The sequence below is a fragment of the Natator depressus genome, chromosome 21 (genome assembly GCF_965152275.1).
Source record: "Natator depressus isolate rNatDep1 chromosome 21, rNatDep2.hap1, whole genome shotgun sequence".
Classification (NCBI taxonomy): Eukaryota; Metazoa; Chordata; order Testudines; family Cheloniidae; genus Natator; species Natator depressus.
Window position 1 is genome coordinate 11,665,847 of NC_134254.1, and position 16,363 is coordinate 11,682,209.

The 16,363-nt window shown below is 42.7% G+C and overlaps 1 protein-coding gene across 3 annotated transcripts in view; it reads right to left on the reverse strand.

Moving 5' to 3' along the window:
• Window positions 1–16,363, reverse strand: part of SRPK1 (SRSF protein kinase 1) — a 44,329-nt gene that overhangs the window by 3,436 nt on the left and 24,530 nt on the right. For all 3 annotated transcript variants that reach the window (XM_074936450.1, XM_074936452.1, XM_074936451.1), the window contains 10 exons: window positions 15,947–16,034; window positions 14,088–14,194; window positions 13,130–13,295; window positions 11,871–11,896; window positions 10,795–11,008; window positions 9,436–9,873; window positions 7,533–7,633; window positions 6,245–6,352; window positions 4,144–4,213; window positions 107–199 (listed from right to left, as the gene is read on the reverse strand). In XM_074936450.1, coding sequence (XP_074792551.1) covers window positions 107–199; window positions 4,144–4,213; window positions 6,245–6,352; window positions 7,533–7,633; window positions 9,436–9,873; window positions 10,795–11,008; window positions 11,871–11,896; window positions 13,130–13,295; window positions 14,088–14,194; window positions 15,947–16,034 — 1,411 coding nt within the window. The remainder of the gene's footprint in view (window positions 1–106; window positions 200–4,143; window positions 4,214–6,244; window positions 6,353–7,532; window positions 7,634–9,435; window positions 9,874–10,794; window positions 11,009–11,870; window positions 11,897–13,129; window positions 13,296–14,087; window positions 14,195–15,946; window positions 16,035–16,363) is intronic.

The following is a 16,363-nucleotide window of genomic DNA, read 5'->3' on the forward strand; positions in this document are numbered from 1 at the left end:
GCAGCCAGAAGATTTAAGATTATGGCTTTGCTGTGGTCTAGTTACCTGGTAGTTCCAGCAACAGGCATTAGGGCACTCCTAGAAAAAACTTGCTGTTTCCTTTTACCTTTTTTGGTGAAAAACTCCTTGGAATATTTTCCTGCCACAATGAGCTTGCGAGGTATTTTCCCCAGAAGTTCTATGATCAATGCAATGTGATCTGCGTGTTCCAAAACATTTCAGAAAGAAGAGAGACATACATAACAGATATCAATACAAGGCACTCCATACAGAGCAACAGCTCTGGACACTGACAGAGAGAGCAGCATGCACACCTCCATTTGGAAAACTTGTCACTTGTTTTCTTCACTAACTGGGAGGGAATGGATGAAGTCCAGAGTTAGATTCGTCCACTAGGAGAATCCTTGGATTGTAGTTCCCAGCCTTTTAGGAAGTCAGGGACCTGGGGAACCCTATTCTTCATTGATAGGTGGGCTGGTGTGGAACAAAACACTGGTGTGGATGCTCCGTCTGATTGTCTGCATCCCTGGTGCCTGGAGGAGGAAAGGGTGGGGGGAAAATACTACCTCTGTGATCGAAGAGCTCCTGTGAATATTTCCCACATAGGGCAAAGTGCCTTGGAATTCTGCCTAGAAGCTCTACGATATGCGCAATGTGGTCTAAAACAGAAGGGGAAGAATAAAATAAAAGGGACAGAAAGATGGGAGAAAGGACAAGTGGCTGTAAAAGGCTTATTTCAACAACAATCTCGTGGGACAGAAGAGCTGTTTAGAGGTGATCTGCTGAAGGGGAAGGAATTTTAACTTTATGATGTATAAAGCGCAAGTGGTTTACACTTTAGAAATATCAAGAATATCCAGTTTGGTCTCTCAGTTATGCTGGAGGAGTCCTCTGAGTCTAAAGAATTACCCTGGAGGCACTCACCCCTCAACTGAAGAGACAAGGGTGCCTGAAAGGTTGAGAGCTTTTCTTCCAAGTGTTTGAAATTTGAATTTAAACCAATTTCAAACAGAGACTAAAACACTTTCAGTCCACACTGCTCTGATTTCAGTCCTGTGATGGACAGCAGTGTCGGCTAGGATAAGGTACTAGGCTGAGACTCTGAGAATTAGGTTTGCTCTGAGTTCTGTCACTGAACTGCTTTGCCAGCATCAGAGTTTAAGGCCAGAAGAGATCTAGTCTGGCCTCCTGTATATCACAGGCTACCTACACCACCCACTACCCACACACTAAACCCAACAACGTAATTTAGACCAAAGTATTATAGCCCACAGGAGACAAGACAATCATGTGCCACAGGCAAGTCACTTCACGTCTGTTTGCTTCCACTTCCTCTTCCATCCTTGTCTATTCAAGTTGTAAGTGCTTTAGGGACTCTGACCATGCATGCTACGTATATTACGTGGATGCACAAAGCTCCTTTTCTGGAGCCTCTATACTCTACTGTTAATACAACGAACGTAATGTCACTAGCTTTCCATCTGCCTGAAAAGTCCTGCACCAAACAAAAAACCCTGACCAATCCTAACGAGGGTAGACAAGACCTGATATTTATAATGTAAAACAAGCAAAACATTTCTAAACACCTTTGAGGCCTTTATACACTATAAAGAATAAAACAGCAACACGTTCCCTTTCGCAGGTGACTTTTAAACAAGACTATATTCAGCGTGGAAAAAAAAAGAGAAAAAGTAAGGAGCAGATATAAATTGATCACTTTATAAACTGCAGTTATGGGATAACCAAAAAACCTGCAGTCCAGATAAAAAGCTTGTGATCTTCGGAAAGCTTATCAGAACCCCTGACTACTGAACTGGGCTGGAAATTTCATGAGAAGAGGCTTGCATGAAATTTCTCAACTTAATCCAAGCAAACTTTCCTCCCTGGAAAACTGTGCTCTGGAATGTTTGGAAGAGGTTCTTGTCACTGATGCAGATTTGGCATTTTTCCAGTGCCTATTAAGACTGCTCAGAGACTCCTAGATCAGGGGGATTTATATATATTACACACACCAGCTGTATGATGTGATTGTGCTTTTCAGCATACAGACTGCACCTGTTATAAGTGTCAAGGGAATTTACTGGCGCAAATAGATGCTTCTGGACCAATTCAGAGACATTCGGACCAACCCAAGAAATGCAGAAAAACAAATCCAACTTGCTACAAAAACGTTAAATGAAGTTTACTTGTTAAACTAAACATGGATTTTAAGAAATTACTACTCCTAGGGAGTCGTCTTACTGATAGGTACTAAAGTGACAGAAACAGCAGCTGCACCATGAATTCTTGACAAGTCCATGGAGAGAAAACAAGGTGAGTTATTTCTTCAATGTATGCAGTACAGAGCAAATGGCAACAGAAAGTCAGAACCAAGTGGTAGAGGCACCAGAAATGTTCCCTCTGTTTAAGCTACTGGGAAATGGAATGAAATATTAGCTAATTCCACTGCTCCCGTAAGGTCTATCTATTTAAAGTGTGAAACAAAGCCAGCAGCTGTCAATGAAACGGTCCGTGATTAATTACACATGTGGTGCTGAACATCTCACTAGACAAAGCTCCATTTTAAAAACTGTATTTCTTCTGAACAAAGTCTTATAGCATCTGCTTGAAATTCAGAGCTCTGAAATGGACTCAGTACAGTCATAGCTCGGCAGCAAACCCATTATCTGTAAATTCTAAAATGGGCAAGTTAAGATAACACTAGGAAAGGCTACACTCTGATTAGCTATTAGCCAAAGTTCCCATTACACTGCATATTTATATGTAAAATTTTCACTTGTTGCTATAGCACATTTCTAACATTTAGAGATGGTCACTTTATTTACCTTTCTTTGAGACAACTTGGTCCAGTGGCAAGAGCACTAGACTGGGACTCAGACAACTTGTATTCTATTCCCTGCTCTGCCCCTGGCCTGCTGTGTGCTATTGTGGAAGTCACTTTCCCTCTCTGTGTCTCAGTTTCCCCAACAGTAAGTGAGGATAAAGGGATTTACATATGGAGATCCACGGATGAAAAGCGCTACTTAAGAGGTATTTATATTATAAATAGTTCAGCGTCATGTGTGTTTGCGGAGGTACTACTAGGTCTTTAATCTGTGTCTAATGCTGATTCAGAGGGTCAATAGCTTAACCAAGCACATTTGGAATATGGAATCTTAAATCAGAGATTATGTATATACAGGGCCAACTCTAGGCACCAGCAAAACAAGCAGGTGCTTGGGGTGGCACATTTCTAGGGGCGGCATTCCGGTGCCAGCCATGCCGCCCCTAGAAATATGCCCCCACTGCCCCAGCTCGCCTCTGCTCCACCTGCTCCCCTGAGCGCGCCGCTGCTCCGCTTCTCCCCCCTCCCTCCGAGGCTTGCCGCACTGCGTGGCAAGCCTGGGTGGAGGGAGGGAGGGGAGGGAGGGAGAAGCTGAGAGGCGGTGTGCTCGGGGGAGGCTGCAGTGGTGGAGCGGAGGTGAGTTGGGGCGGGGAGCGGTTCCTCTACTCCCCCCCATTACTTCCTGCCCTCCCCCCCCACCCCGCCTACTCCCCTGAACACGCTGCCTCTCCCTCACCTGAGAGGGAGGGGGGAGAAGTGGAGCAGCGGCGTGTTCAAGGGAGCAGGCGGAGTGGAGGTGAGCTAGGGCAGGGGGTTACAGGGGGGGAGCCGCAGGAAGCAATGGGGGGGAATGCAGCATGCCTCGGGGAGGAGGCAGGGCCGGGAGGGGGCATGAAAAAAGCGGGAGTGGCCAACAATTTTTTTTGCTAGAGTCGGCTCTGTGTATATAAATTTTACAACAGACAAGGTTCAGATCAGGAGCAGAGGAAAATGATTAAAGCTGTTTAGATCCTATTTATTTTGAGCAGGAAGGTACCCATCTTAAAACAGATGTGAAAGAGGCAGCAGTAAAGACAAGGGAGTGTTTGTTAGGTATCCAGTAACAGAAACTGAACCTTTACTGCTTAGTGCCTGAAATTAAAGCCTCAAGTTTCCCTCCAATACGATTAACCTGGGACTTCTTTACTCAAGCAAGCAGACATGTACCCAAGCAAGGAGCCTCTGCTTCAGTGACTCATAACACAAAGCTCTCTCCATCCACCCAACACCACCTTTGCTAGTATTCCATTTTAAAAGGGTAGACACCTAGACACACTCACCTTCATCCCGGGAGTAGTCTTCTCCAGAGTGGGGCTCAAACAGGTAGTCTCCTGTGGCTAGTTCAAAGGCCTAAACAAGAAAAAAATGTGTTGAATCATTTTTCAAGTTGTCACTGTTAGACTTATGTATGAGTACTGCAGAGTAGGCGTGGCAGTTTGAATGTGAAGGGGAAACAATTCCTTGTGAAACCTAGAAAGCCATTAAGATCTATTCTGAACTTTTGTGATGAAGGCACTGCACATTGCCATACATTACGACAGATCCATTAGTGTATCTCATAAGATCATCTCACTAAGCAAAGCTGGATCATGGCAAAATGACATGTCAATAAGATGAAGTTCAACTATTAAGATACTGTACATAACCAAGAATTCACCAGCTTTACTCCTAGACTAGACTTTGCTTTGGTAGTTAGCTATCAAGAGCATGTAGGATACTTGAGCTAAAAAGCTGTTTTCATGAAGCTTCCTCCAAAAAAGGCCATTTTCCCCAAGTTCAAGGCTCTTTGCAACCACCTTCCAAGCACATTTTCTCCAATTCTCTACTTCTAGATTTGAAAAGACAGAATTATGCAGCACTGTAACTTCTACATCTTCCCTATGCAGCCCACAACCTGAGCCAGTGCAAGACAGTGTTTCCTGGCTATCCTGATCCCAAATTCTATTTGTTTTATGCTGCCTCCAAAGTTTAGATTTTTGATGTGCTGCAGATTTTTGCTGACTGAGAATGAAGCTGCATTTTCTACAGTGTTCATACCTTAAGAGCTTGTTTAGCGTCTTTAGGTAACTGTACTAAGGGCTTTCTATGCTCTGATTATGGAACACGCTGCAGAATCCCCTCTTGCTTGCCATCTTAGCTTTTATTTACAAATAAAGTAAGCCTGTAGTTCTAATGGCTGTAAAGATGCCCAAAAGCAAAGTGTAAACTGACCATTTTCTTCCTAAGTCGGCAGAAAGCCTGAAACATTGGGCTTATTGAACTAAAACTGGGTGTTAAATATGGAATGTGATAATTTAATACAATTGCCAATAACTGCTTTAAAAGGGGCATCCACATATAGTAAGCTCATCCCACAACCTCAAACTGCTTCACATGTTCTCTCAATTGCCAAGACCCTCAAGTCCCCTTAGCAAACTGTCACAGCCTCCAGCTTCTCTCCAACTGTGTGTGTCATGTATTATGCCTTAGTACAAGAATTTATAATACAATGAAAAAGAGTACTTGTGACACCTTAGAAACTAACCAATTTATTTGAGCATAAGTTTTCGTGAGCTACAGCCCACCTCATCGGATGCATAAAGTGGAAAATATAGTGAGGAGATTTATATACACACAGACCATGAAAAAAAAAAAAACACATTGTAAGGAAAGTGATCACTTAAGATGAGCTATTACCAGCAGGAGAGTGGGGTGGGGGAGAGAAAACCTTTTGAAGTGATAATCAAGGTGGGCCATTTCCAGCACATTTCCAGGAGTTAACAAGAACGTCTGAGGAACAGTGGGGGGAATAAACAAGGGGAAATAGTTTTACTTAGTATAATGACTCAACCACTCCTAGACTCTATTCAAGTCTAAGTTAATTGTATCCAATTTGCAAATTAATTCCAATTCAGCAGTCTCTTGTTGGAGTCTGTTCATTATAATACAATGGAAGTCTGAAATCTGAAGGCAGTGTAAAACAGAAATCAAAACAAACAGGAGACACCATACTGAACTGGCTCAGGTTGTGGGCTGTATAGGGAAAATTTAGAAGGGTACTTCTGCAAATTCTGAGGTTCCTGCCACATTTAGGTCTAATGTGCCACACAGAACATGGGGACTTGGCTATAAACTTTTAGTTTTAAATAGCATGTTGAAAATATAACAGGGGAGTTCTCCGTAGAGATGTCAGATCAGTGTCCCCAGGAGGAATGAAATCAGATACCAACCAAAATCACAGTGCCTGAAGATGAGAAGAAAAGAATATTCTTTAAAGTGCCATTATAGCCAGAGCCAGCAAAAATGATTCTGTGGTCCACAGAGTACACAGCATGCTGGAATTTCCCAGAATTCTCTGCAACTACTGAATGTTGAGGGTCCACCCTGCATGGCCAAACTCACCATACAGGCTGTGCTCCAAATATCAGCTGGGGTGTTATACCCAGATCCTATCAGCACCTCCAGGGACCGGTACTGCCTTGTCTGAATGTCCTCAGTGAAGTGCTTGTGCTAAAAAAATTTAAAAAAGGTACTTTATTAACTGGTTGAAATCACTAAAGGAAGAGATTCCTTCAACTAAGACCAGAGAGGTGCTGTTTACAGAGATATCTCGCTGATGAAACATGACAGACTGGTTTTTACATTTCAGTTAAGTGGTTTCTTAAATTTCAACAAATGATTAAAATGCCCTAACCAGAGGCACTTTTCCTCAGACAAAATAGCCTGACAATTCAGATGATGGCAAACAGCAGCAGCAGCTGTGGAGAACGTCAGTTTTAAAATTGAACTACAAGAATGTGATGAATGTTACCAAGTGACTTGTGACAGGTAAGCTATTTCATGTCTCTCAGGCACCAACAGCTTCTGTCAGACATGAAGATGTGCAGCCTAAACACTAGGAATCATGTTTAAAAACGGGATGTATTTCACAGCTATCAATTTCGGCGCTAATGCTAGCAGATCGAGGGTTCAAGTTGACACCTGACTAAATCATGATCGTGCAAAGTTAAGTGAATGACAAAGCTTTTGTAAACAAGTTTTAAATAAAAGGTTAATAACCTACATTAATATACCCAGAGAGAGACATTTCTATTTCAAATCACTACTGAGAAGCAGTTGTCAGTTACTTCAGAAGTCCAACCTTCCCCCTTACTAGACGGTGCGTTGCAGCACCCACCTAAAGCAGAGCAGCAACACTCTTCTAGGATATTGCCTCATCAACAGTTGCAATTCAAAACAGAGGATCCTGAACTTAGGACTTTTCAAGGGAGTAAAGACCGTTCCAAATTGTTTTGCTATTTAAAAATCATTTAAATAGATGTTCTTTCCTGCTTGAGATTTGAAACGGATTTAGAAGCACTGCAGTACAGCCTTTAAAGGCCAAAACTATTTACAGTTTATCTTACATGCTCAGAAATCACAAATGAAACAGTTCCCTCAGAGTGTATGATTTGACAGGCTGCAAAACTAGCTGCAACAAGGCACAGTAGAGGAACATCAGGAGGACAGTCTAAACTTAATCCTTGTATTAAGTTTTATCCCTCATGACATTGCAGGTGAACCATAGACGTTTTGCACCTTTTATTTTAAAGTAAATACAGATTGTCTTCTTCAGCTCCCCCTCTACCCCCAGTCAACTGGAAACCGATTAGTAGCTTTGGTCACTCAACACTGAAAGGTTTACACTTACCACCCAGCAGGCATTTCCTAGGTCAGCTATCTTCACTTTGAGCTTATCTGCATTCCTGGGCTCAAGGGGATTAAGGAGAAAATTCCCAGCAGTGGATTTCCCTAAATGCAATATGCACAACAGCTGATTAAATCCACATGGACAGGGCCACCATCTGCCACCCAAACCCCACAGGCATCGTTCTATGCAGGAAGGATACGGGTCAATGATCAGAACTATCCGTCATGCAGTCTAGCTACAAACCATCAACTCTAGTCAATATCTGTTAACCCCCCAGGCTCCCCCAGAAGGGCATTAAGATAGTAAATTGACTTAACTAGTATATTCTGCCCAGTATACATATGTGCAAAAGCTCCTCCCCCTGTATTGCACAATAAAAAAGACACTGAAATCCTAGCATAATAGAGGATGTGCAAGTGCAGGAAGATGGCTGTTTTGTGAGCTCTGTTAGCTTGGCTTTTTTAAAATAGTTTGTTTTTATTAAGACTGGCTGTTTGACAGTGCAGTCACCAGCAGAATTTAGAACGCTTTCTGCAGAGTTGGTAGGTTCTGATAGTGTCTAAGAGAGCCTCAAACCTAAAGAAGCCTTCTTTAAAAGTTACAAGAGTTAAATTCCAAGGATGGCAGCATTGCTTCCCAGAGCAGCAATGCCAACTGCTGCAAAGTTTAAAGTGTACAGTTAGAATACGCCAAGATGGATATACTGGAGAAATAAAAAGAGGGGAAAAAAAGTCATTAAACGACTATATCTAGTAAGGATTCCTAAATGCATCAGAAAGGCAGTTCTCTAGTAATCCAGAGAGGCATCAATAGACTCAGTACAGGCCGAGTTTTGATACTGTGTTGAAATTTCTTTTTTAGCTCTTACGTTCACTTACATTTCCCTGGTTGCATTTTAATGGGGTAATGCGACAAGATAAGAGAAGTACAGGGATTGTTCCCAGTTTCCTATTTTGGGCTGAGATCTTTGACTTGACCCTGACTCAAATGAGCCATGGTTTAACTGAGGGATCTATGTGATTTAAATTATACCAAGTCACACCTTTGGGTATGTCTCAAAAGAATTTTGTTTCTGCATTATACAGAATCTGCCATCAAACTAGTTTTACAGTATGTTATCTCTGTTATAACCCTATAACAAACTTGAAGCCCTTTCCTCCTTACAAGTTTAAAACTATCCCTCCCCACCTACACTTTCGTTGAAGTGGATTTATTGCTCTGGAAGGGAGTATTACTTAAGGAACTTATGCTAGAAAAGTAAAGCCCAGCTATTCCTTGCGAGGAAAGTTGATTTTGGGCCCTGTCATGGCAAAAACTGAGATGTCAATACAAGCTTTTCTATATACACCCTATATTCTGTCAGCCCTCTCCTCTCTCACTCTAGTTTAGGTATCTGATGCAACCTTGGGTTGAACAGACAATGGTGCCTTTGCGGTCATGGATTCCAGAATGTATAAACTGCAACCCTGCACTCTTACTCAATTCTTCATGTACAATACGGTTCTTTATGTACAGATATTTAAAAAACAAAAATATCTGAACGAGAGTGAGGGAGCAGGGGGAACGTTCCCATTTAAGGCATGACTATGATCATAAACAAACATACTTGGAAAAGAAAGTAACTGGGTGCTTTTTAAAGTTGGGAAGGACAGACTGAATTGGATGAGAGTGCAGGGTAGCAGTTTACACACTCTGGAATCCATCACATCAAAAGGCATAACTGCCTGTCAACCCAAGGTTGTAACAGTGGAATCCCCAAAGGCAGATCAGAGTGGAGAGTGATGTCAGGACAGAGCTCAAAGAGATGGCCTCAGGTAGAGTCAGGTCAGCCAATATAAAGCCTCCTATTAATGCCACATTACAGACTCTAAAGGACAGATCTCCTAAAGGAGTCCTCTGGTACCTTTGTTCTCAGATGGGCCATTATTCTCATTCTCATCCTCTGAGGGTATCTCTGCACGTATACTCTCTTGCAACTGGCTGATCTCCTGCTCATTGAACGACTGCTCTTCACTTGAAGTTGGCTGATACACCATGGAATCTAGCACCTCAGAAATTAAGGGCACGCATGAGTCCGACATTACTTCTTGTGACCTGTTCTCCGAGTCTCCGTTACGCTGGCTGTAATTACAGCTATGGAAGCTGTCCTCTTCCTGTGCCAGAGGGTGCTCATCACAGTCATTGGCATTATGAAGGTCCTCCTCAAGCCTCCCAGACCCTTGGTTGCTGGAGTCTGAGAAGGCAGTCATTTGTACCATGCCGTTGCAGTTGATTTCCGGTATGCATTTTTCCATGCTGCCTTCCATTAGGATACTTCGCTCTTGAACATGGGCAACTTCATCTAAGGAAAGGGAAAAGAAAGAATTAGAAGACTCTTAAGGGACAGGGAAACATAACACATGGACTGAGTAACAGCTATAGCAAGACCTTAAGTAAGCCCAAAAATCTAGCACATTCACACAGAACAGCTGAATGCAATGCTTCTTTAACCCATTTTTACCAGCACAAGACTCCGTGGTCCCTGCTCAGACTCAGGCCTGGTCTACACTTTAGATGAACACAGCTATATCGGTCAGGGGTGTGAAAAAAACCTAACTCCTGACTGACGTAGCTATGTCAACGGAAGTGTTCTTTGGCTGACATAGCTACAATTTGGGTCAGGTCGGCATAGTGAACTTTGTTTGGGGAGGCGGTGTTTGTACGCTGATGGAAAAACCCCTTCTGTCAGCGTAGACTGCGTCTACGCTGTGGAGTTATGCTGGCATGACTGCACTGACATAGCTATACTGGAATAGCCGCCGCCTGGTCTGCACCTAAAAACTTAGGTAAACCTAGCTATACCCCTCAGGGCTGTGAAAAATTTAATGCGCCGTGTGGCATAGTTAGGTTGTCCTAACCCCCAAGCTAGGTCAATGGAAAAATTCCTCTACTGATCTCACTACAGTCTTGGGGTGGGGTGGATGTACTACGAGACAGAAAAATGCCTTCTGTCACTGTAAGCGTCTACACTACAGCATTTGCAATGTAGACTACTATCCATAGCATGGATACAGCGTTAGTGGAATGCGGTGGCAATTCAACTGCAGATCAGCGGCCAGCATTCAAGGCCAGCAGAGATGCTGCAGAGATGTACACTGCAATTTTAACAGTGTGGTTGAAGGAACGTTACTGTGCTTCTAAGCGCGCACACACACACACACACACACACACACACACACACACACACTTGCATGCAGGCCCATGTGATATTCTGGATCCATACCCAGCTTTCCTGGTACCCCTTCATCAGGTGGGTTCTCTTTTAAGAGCATCTCAAGAGGGTTCCGAGCTTCTTCCTGCTCTTCAGGCTGTGTTTGTACAGGGCTTGCCTCCTTTTCCATCTCCTCTATCTCCTGCATTCGCTTCTCCAGTAGCTCCGCCTGCCGTTTCTGCTTTTTCTTCAATTTTTTTTTCTTATTCTTTGACATTTTGTCAGCCTGCAGGGAAATGACAACTCTCTCACACATCTGGCTTGGTATTTATTCTAATAAAAATCCAAGCTACAGTCAGGTTTTAGTTTTTAGTGAATTCTTTCAGAGCTTGTGTGAAGTCTTCACCTGACAACTCTGGAGACTGAAAAGTCCTGTCCCACCCACAGAACAGATACTGCAGCTGGGAAGGCCTTCACCTACTGCTGAGCCGATGGGCTTCAGCCCTGACCTGAAAAGGCCATCCTGACCTGAAAGAGCAAAGGGAGTTCAGTCTCCGTAACCCATGCAATCCTGGGACCATCCACTGGGAATGCCATGACAGGTATCAATCCTGGTGGCATATTTGAGATGTAAACTCTGATGATGCAACCTCTCTCTCTCACAGGCCAAATGCCGATTAGATAGCAACAGCTTTGTCATAGTACATGGAACAGATTCATATCTGCAAAATAGCTGACATTACTAAAGATCACTCATTTTTAAAAGCTTCATCCCACTTGGGCCACTTTAATAGCACACAGCCTCATTAACCACAGTTAATGATTGATGCTCGAGGAACATTGAACTCTGGAAAATGCTAGTGATCTTGGGAAGCTGGTACTGTACAACTACTGTAATTGGACATCATTCTGTGACTAGCTGTACCTGTAACACAGAAATTTAAATGTTCAGTGTGTTAACAGCCATACACTGAACTTGTTCACACTTCAAGTTCTTCTATTCGGGTCTCAAAGTAGGATTCCCTACCACTTATCGTATTATAGAACAAAAGCATAAAACAATTCTAAACAAGCTGTACACCTGAATGTATGTAGACCGCACACATTTACACTTGCTTATAAAGGAAGAAAAAAGTTACCATACTTACTGGTTTGGGCTGAGGTGCAGTACTCACTGGAAGAGAAAGAGAAATAAGTTAGTATGCTTGTATTATAGATTGCAATCACACTGCAATAAAAATATCACATGAGCAAAAATAATGAATGATTGGAAGCCAGGAACGTCTTCCACAGAGCCCATTTTGTTTCCCTGTGGATACTAGGTACCGTTGAAATGTAAAGCTGTACTGAAAGAACAAACAGTGATGGCTTCCTTCTTTCCCTATGTATATAGGGAATACATCAGTTTCTTATTTCTATATGGATTAGAAACAAAACTCAAGTGCATCCTCCAATTCTGAAAGCCTCAATTCTCAAAAGAGGGATAGCAGCAACCTGCCAGAAAGAATAGACTGCAGAACATTTGTTAGATGAGTCAAGCTTCAATTAACCAGACTGGACAGCAGACTCACTTAACTGGTGACCAGAAAAAGGGGACGTAAAGCAGGTAACAGCATGATAGGATATTTGCTTCATGCACTGTACACCTTGCTTAAGCCAAGATGTCAACTGGGACCCTGGCAGTCAGAAAACCAAAACTGTGAGGGAGCCTATTTGCCTAGCCAGCCCAAGCTGTACTGTGCTGGCCTCAGCTGGAAGCTGCACTTTGCATATCATAGAGCCTGCCAGCAACCAACAGTTCCTGGGGACTGTGCACTGGCACATATGAAGATGCCAAGGAGGAGTGTTGAGAAAGTACGTGGAGACTCCAAACAAAAATGAAGCCTGGCCTCTGCCATAAGTTACATATTGTATTCACACAACCAGGAAACCACTTCTAACAGTTTAATCCCCTTTCAGGCCTGTCCTGCAAGATGGTAAATGGGTAGCGCTCATATCATTTCATCAAGAGTTTGCCAAAATACATCCATAGAATTGTATAAAGAAAGGAATTTTCCACTTTCTAGAGCACTCAAGGAGGTAAGCTTTTATAGAACACACATGAGCGCTGACCCACCACATGCACTCAAAACAGCTCTTAAGAAAATAACATGACATTTATATATGCTTTCTGTAGGAGACTTTGAGAATGCTTTACAAATGACTATTTTACCACATAATCTATGTCAGACCAACATTAAAAGCGGGTGTTAATGATCATGTACTCTGTTTTTACACTGGCAAGCTTCTTGTGGGAACACGACTAGTACTGCAGTTTACAACTGGCTTTATAGAAATGATTGGCAATGCTGTTCCTTTGCTTCCCAATGCTGAGACAACTACTAGACAACTACTAGAGAAAAGGCACCTGCAGAGCCAGAAGGAGGGGGCGCCCCAGATCTCTGCCATTCTGTTGCTTCCGCAGCCAGCCTGCGGATGTACTGTTCATTAACACACAGCAGAATGTTCTCGGGTTTAATATCTGTATGGATGATCCGACACTTTGTGTGCAAGTAATCCAGACCCTGTAGAACCTGCACATAGGAGAGAAGAAAACAGATATTCAAAGATGCACATAATGAGCAAACCAGATGTGAAAGGGTGAGAAAATAATCGAAGTTCTATAGTTATCTAGGTAACAAACAGGAAGTTCTTTTAAGTTAAACCTCAAGGCCATTATCCCGGAGCATGGTTACTACTGAGTTAAAAGGAAGTTTGCATACAACTTTAACTAGGCAATTATAATAAAATGCTATCTTTGCCTCTATTTCTCAACCTACAGGTACGTAAGAATTAAGCTCCTTGAATTTTAATACTCTAAGCCTTCTCCCTCCCATCTGACCTCCCCAGAAACATTTCCCCCTTAGTTACTTACAAGGGTATGGGGAAAGAGTACATGGTCCTCCTTCTCCCCCATAAACAAGTGCTGCAGTCAGTGAAGAGTGAGCTTATAAAGCTATAAAGGGAACTACTCATTGTGGGAAAGGAGAGGGGACTTACCTTCCCCCCAGGGGCAACAAGATTTGGAGGGGAAGAAGGGGTGAAAAGCCAAGCCAGCCAGTTTTGCGCTGTTAAGTTTAAATTGTTATAGCTAGCATGCAGGGATTTATGTTACGCACACTCACTGTTCAAAGCAGACCTTCTCAGCTAAACAGAATGCAGGTACTGATCACTGAAACCACTTATTTTAGTTATTTTGTGAAAACATGTACCACTATGAATTTGTCTTCAAGTCTCATTCCCTGCATTTGATGGAAAAGCAATTACAGTCACAGAACAGTTCTCACTGGGGTCAGGGTATTAATTCTGTGAGAGCTGGAACGTGCCTGTTGGATGATTCTTTTGACACATGGGAGTGGAAGACCCTGGTAATTTGACTTGATGATCCACTTCAGGAGATGATGCCCTAGAACTTCAAACACCATACAGATATCTGCAGTAGGGTCAAGGAGAAAGTGGAACATCCTGACCCAAAGAGCCCCCAGGATTCTTAGACAGTGCTGAAAATAAATCTAACCCCAAGAAACTACCTCTGCCTCCTGATGTTGCAGCTCCTACCAACTCCCTTTCCTTCCAAGCACAGGTAGCCATCTAGGTATTTGGAGCAGCAAACGTGAGAGAAAACAATGACCGGCACTGTTAGTGGCAATATAAAACTTAAAATAGCTAAGAATGCAGCTCATTTGGAGCAACAGTGTTATCATAGCAGTAATCCCAAATTCTGGGAAGAGGCCATCTGTACAATGGGCTATGTCTGAACTGCTGCTAGCATTTAAACACACTGCCTAGCTGAGCTGACAAATTCCCAAATGATCTTGGCTCTCACCCCAGATCTCTTTATAGCAAAATTTGAACTCTGACCAAAGAGCTGAATTCTCAATCCATAAATCAAGCCACGTTATTTCTCTCCCAGCTTTTTTTTTTTTTCCCCCTAAAGCTACTTGTAGCTGATGAAAGCTTATGCTCAAATAAATCTGTTAGTCTCTAAGGTGCCACAAGTCCTCCTTTTCTTTTCACAGGCCCGAACTTCAATACTGTGTGTTTCATAGGTAAAAATGGCATAAACTGATGAGGCCACTTCTGCGACAGATTCAATATTAACAATTTGCTGTTCAAAAGCCTAGCTCTTAAAGTTCATGACATTTTTCTTCATCTCATAGGTAGTGTGTATATGCATTCTTCTTGCTTGAATTTAAAGCAACATAGAAGGAGCAGCGTCAAATCGAAATTAGACTCTAAGACTCTTCTTTTTATATAAGGAAAGATTAACAGGAATGTTTCCATCACTTTCTTTGCAGCAATGGACTGAGCTGCTCTGATTTTGTGCTCTCTAGAGACTATGCTTTCCCACTGCAGCTAAGCAGCAGAGCTGGACTTTATTCATAGTGCTGTCCTGTGTTTCGCTTTAGCTATAAACATTAGAAAGCTTACCATCTAGGGTCGGATTCTCCCTCTGCAATATTACTCCCAGCGAAGTAAATGAAAGTCACTCATTCTGAAAAGGAGGGATGTAGGGTACAAAGGAAAGTTCTGGGGCCAGAACTGTAGAACACACTTTATGGAGAACCCCAGTAAAGTGCTTCATGTCATGCAAAACACTTGAGAGTCTGCCTTTGTTCTTGATACTACAAACATACATGGGATCTTTGACAATCCAATATTAAGAGTTCCCAAGCAGGTCATAAGATTGCGCTTTAGAAACTATATCGGGCCTGTAAGGCTGCCAAAGCAGACCCTCTTAGTTAGAAGCTCACCTATGCTGCTAAATTATAAGCCTACAGTTTGCATTCAGCACGAGCAGATAAATCTCTGATATTGTACAATGCTTTATTTTTTAGTCAGGGATTTTAATAAAAGGCTGCATGTGGCCTGGTCAAGGATGAAAGAGGAAAACCCCAAGACACTGTGCCACTCAGCTCTAATCAAGCGCAGTCATGCTGTCTTGCATATTAAATCATGACTCAGCAGCACTGTCCTTCACAACCTACGTGGTGATGGATTATTCTAGGCCTATTCTCTGCAGGGAGCTATAAGGCCCACTGGGAGAGGTCTGTTTTATTGGAGATTTGTTTTGGACAGTAAAACAGCTGCATGGACATTGTTCACTTCCACTGGCAAGAGCTGCACAAGAAACTCCCACACTAATTCAATTCTGTGCTCTGTCATTTGTTCTATAAAAGGATACGGGAGCCATTCACTCCTGATATCTTGAAGTCATCTAATAACTGAACCACCATCTCTCTGTTTGGATCATTGGGGTCAGTGTTGCGGACCTGCGTGGATGAAGATAAGGAACACGAGATACATCATTTCATAAAATTCCTGGGCTAGACAACACTGAGCGTGTAACATGTTTTCCCCTCTCTTCAGGGGCCCTCAGGAAAGGGGGAAGTAGGAGCTGTGCTAAGCAGCGCTGGTGGATCCCAGAATGGTGCATACCCGCCCCCAACCTTCCCTACAACCCATTAAACAGCACATAACATTAATATTTTATCATCTGACCAATAAAACTTAAATGAAAAGCAAAGCCACCAGCTCTGGGAGGTGCAAAGTGGAGATTAGGAGGCAAGGAGTTTCAATTGTTGTATGACCATCAGGGACT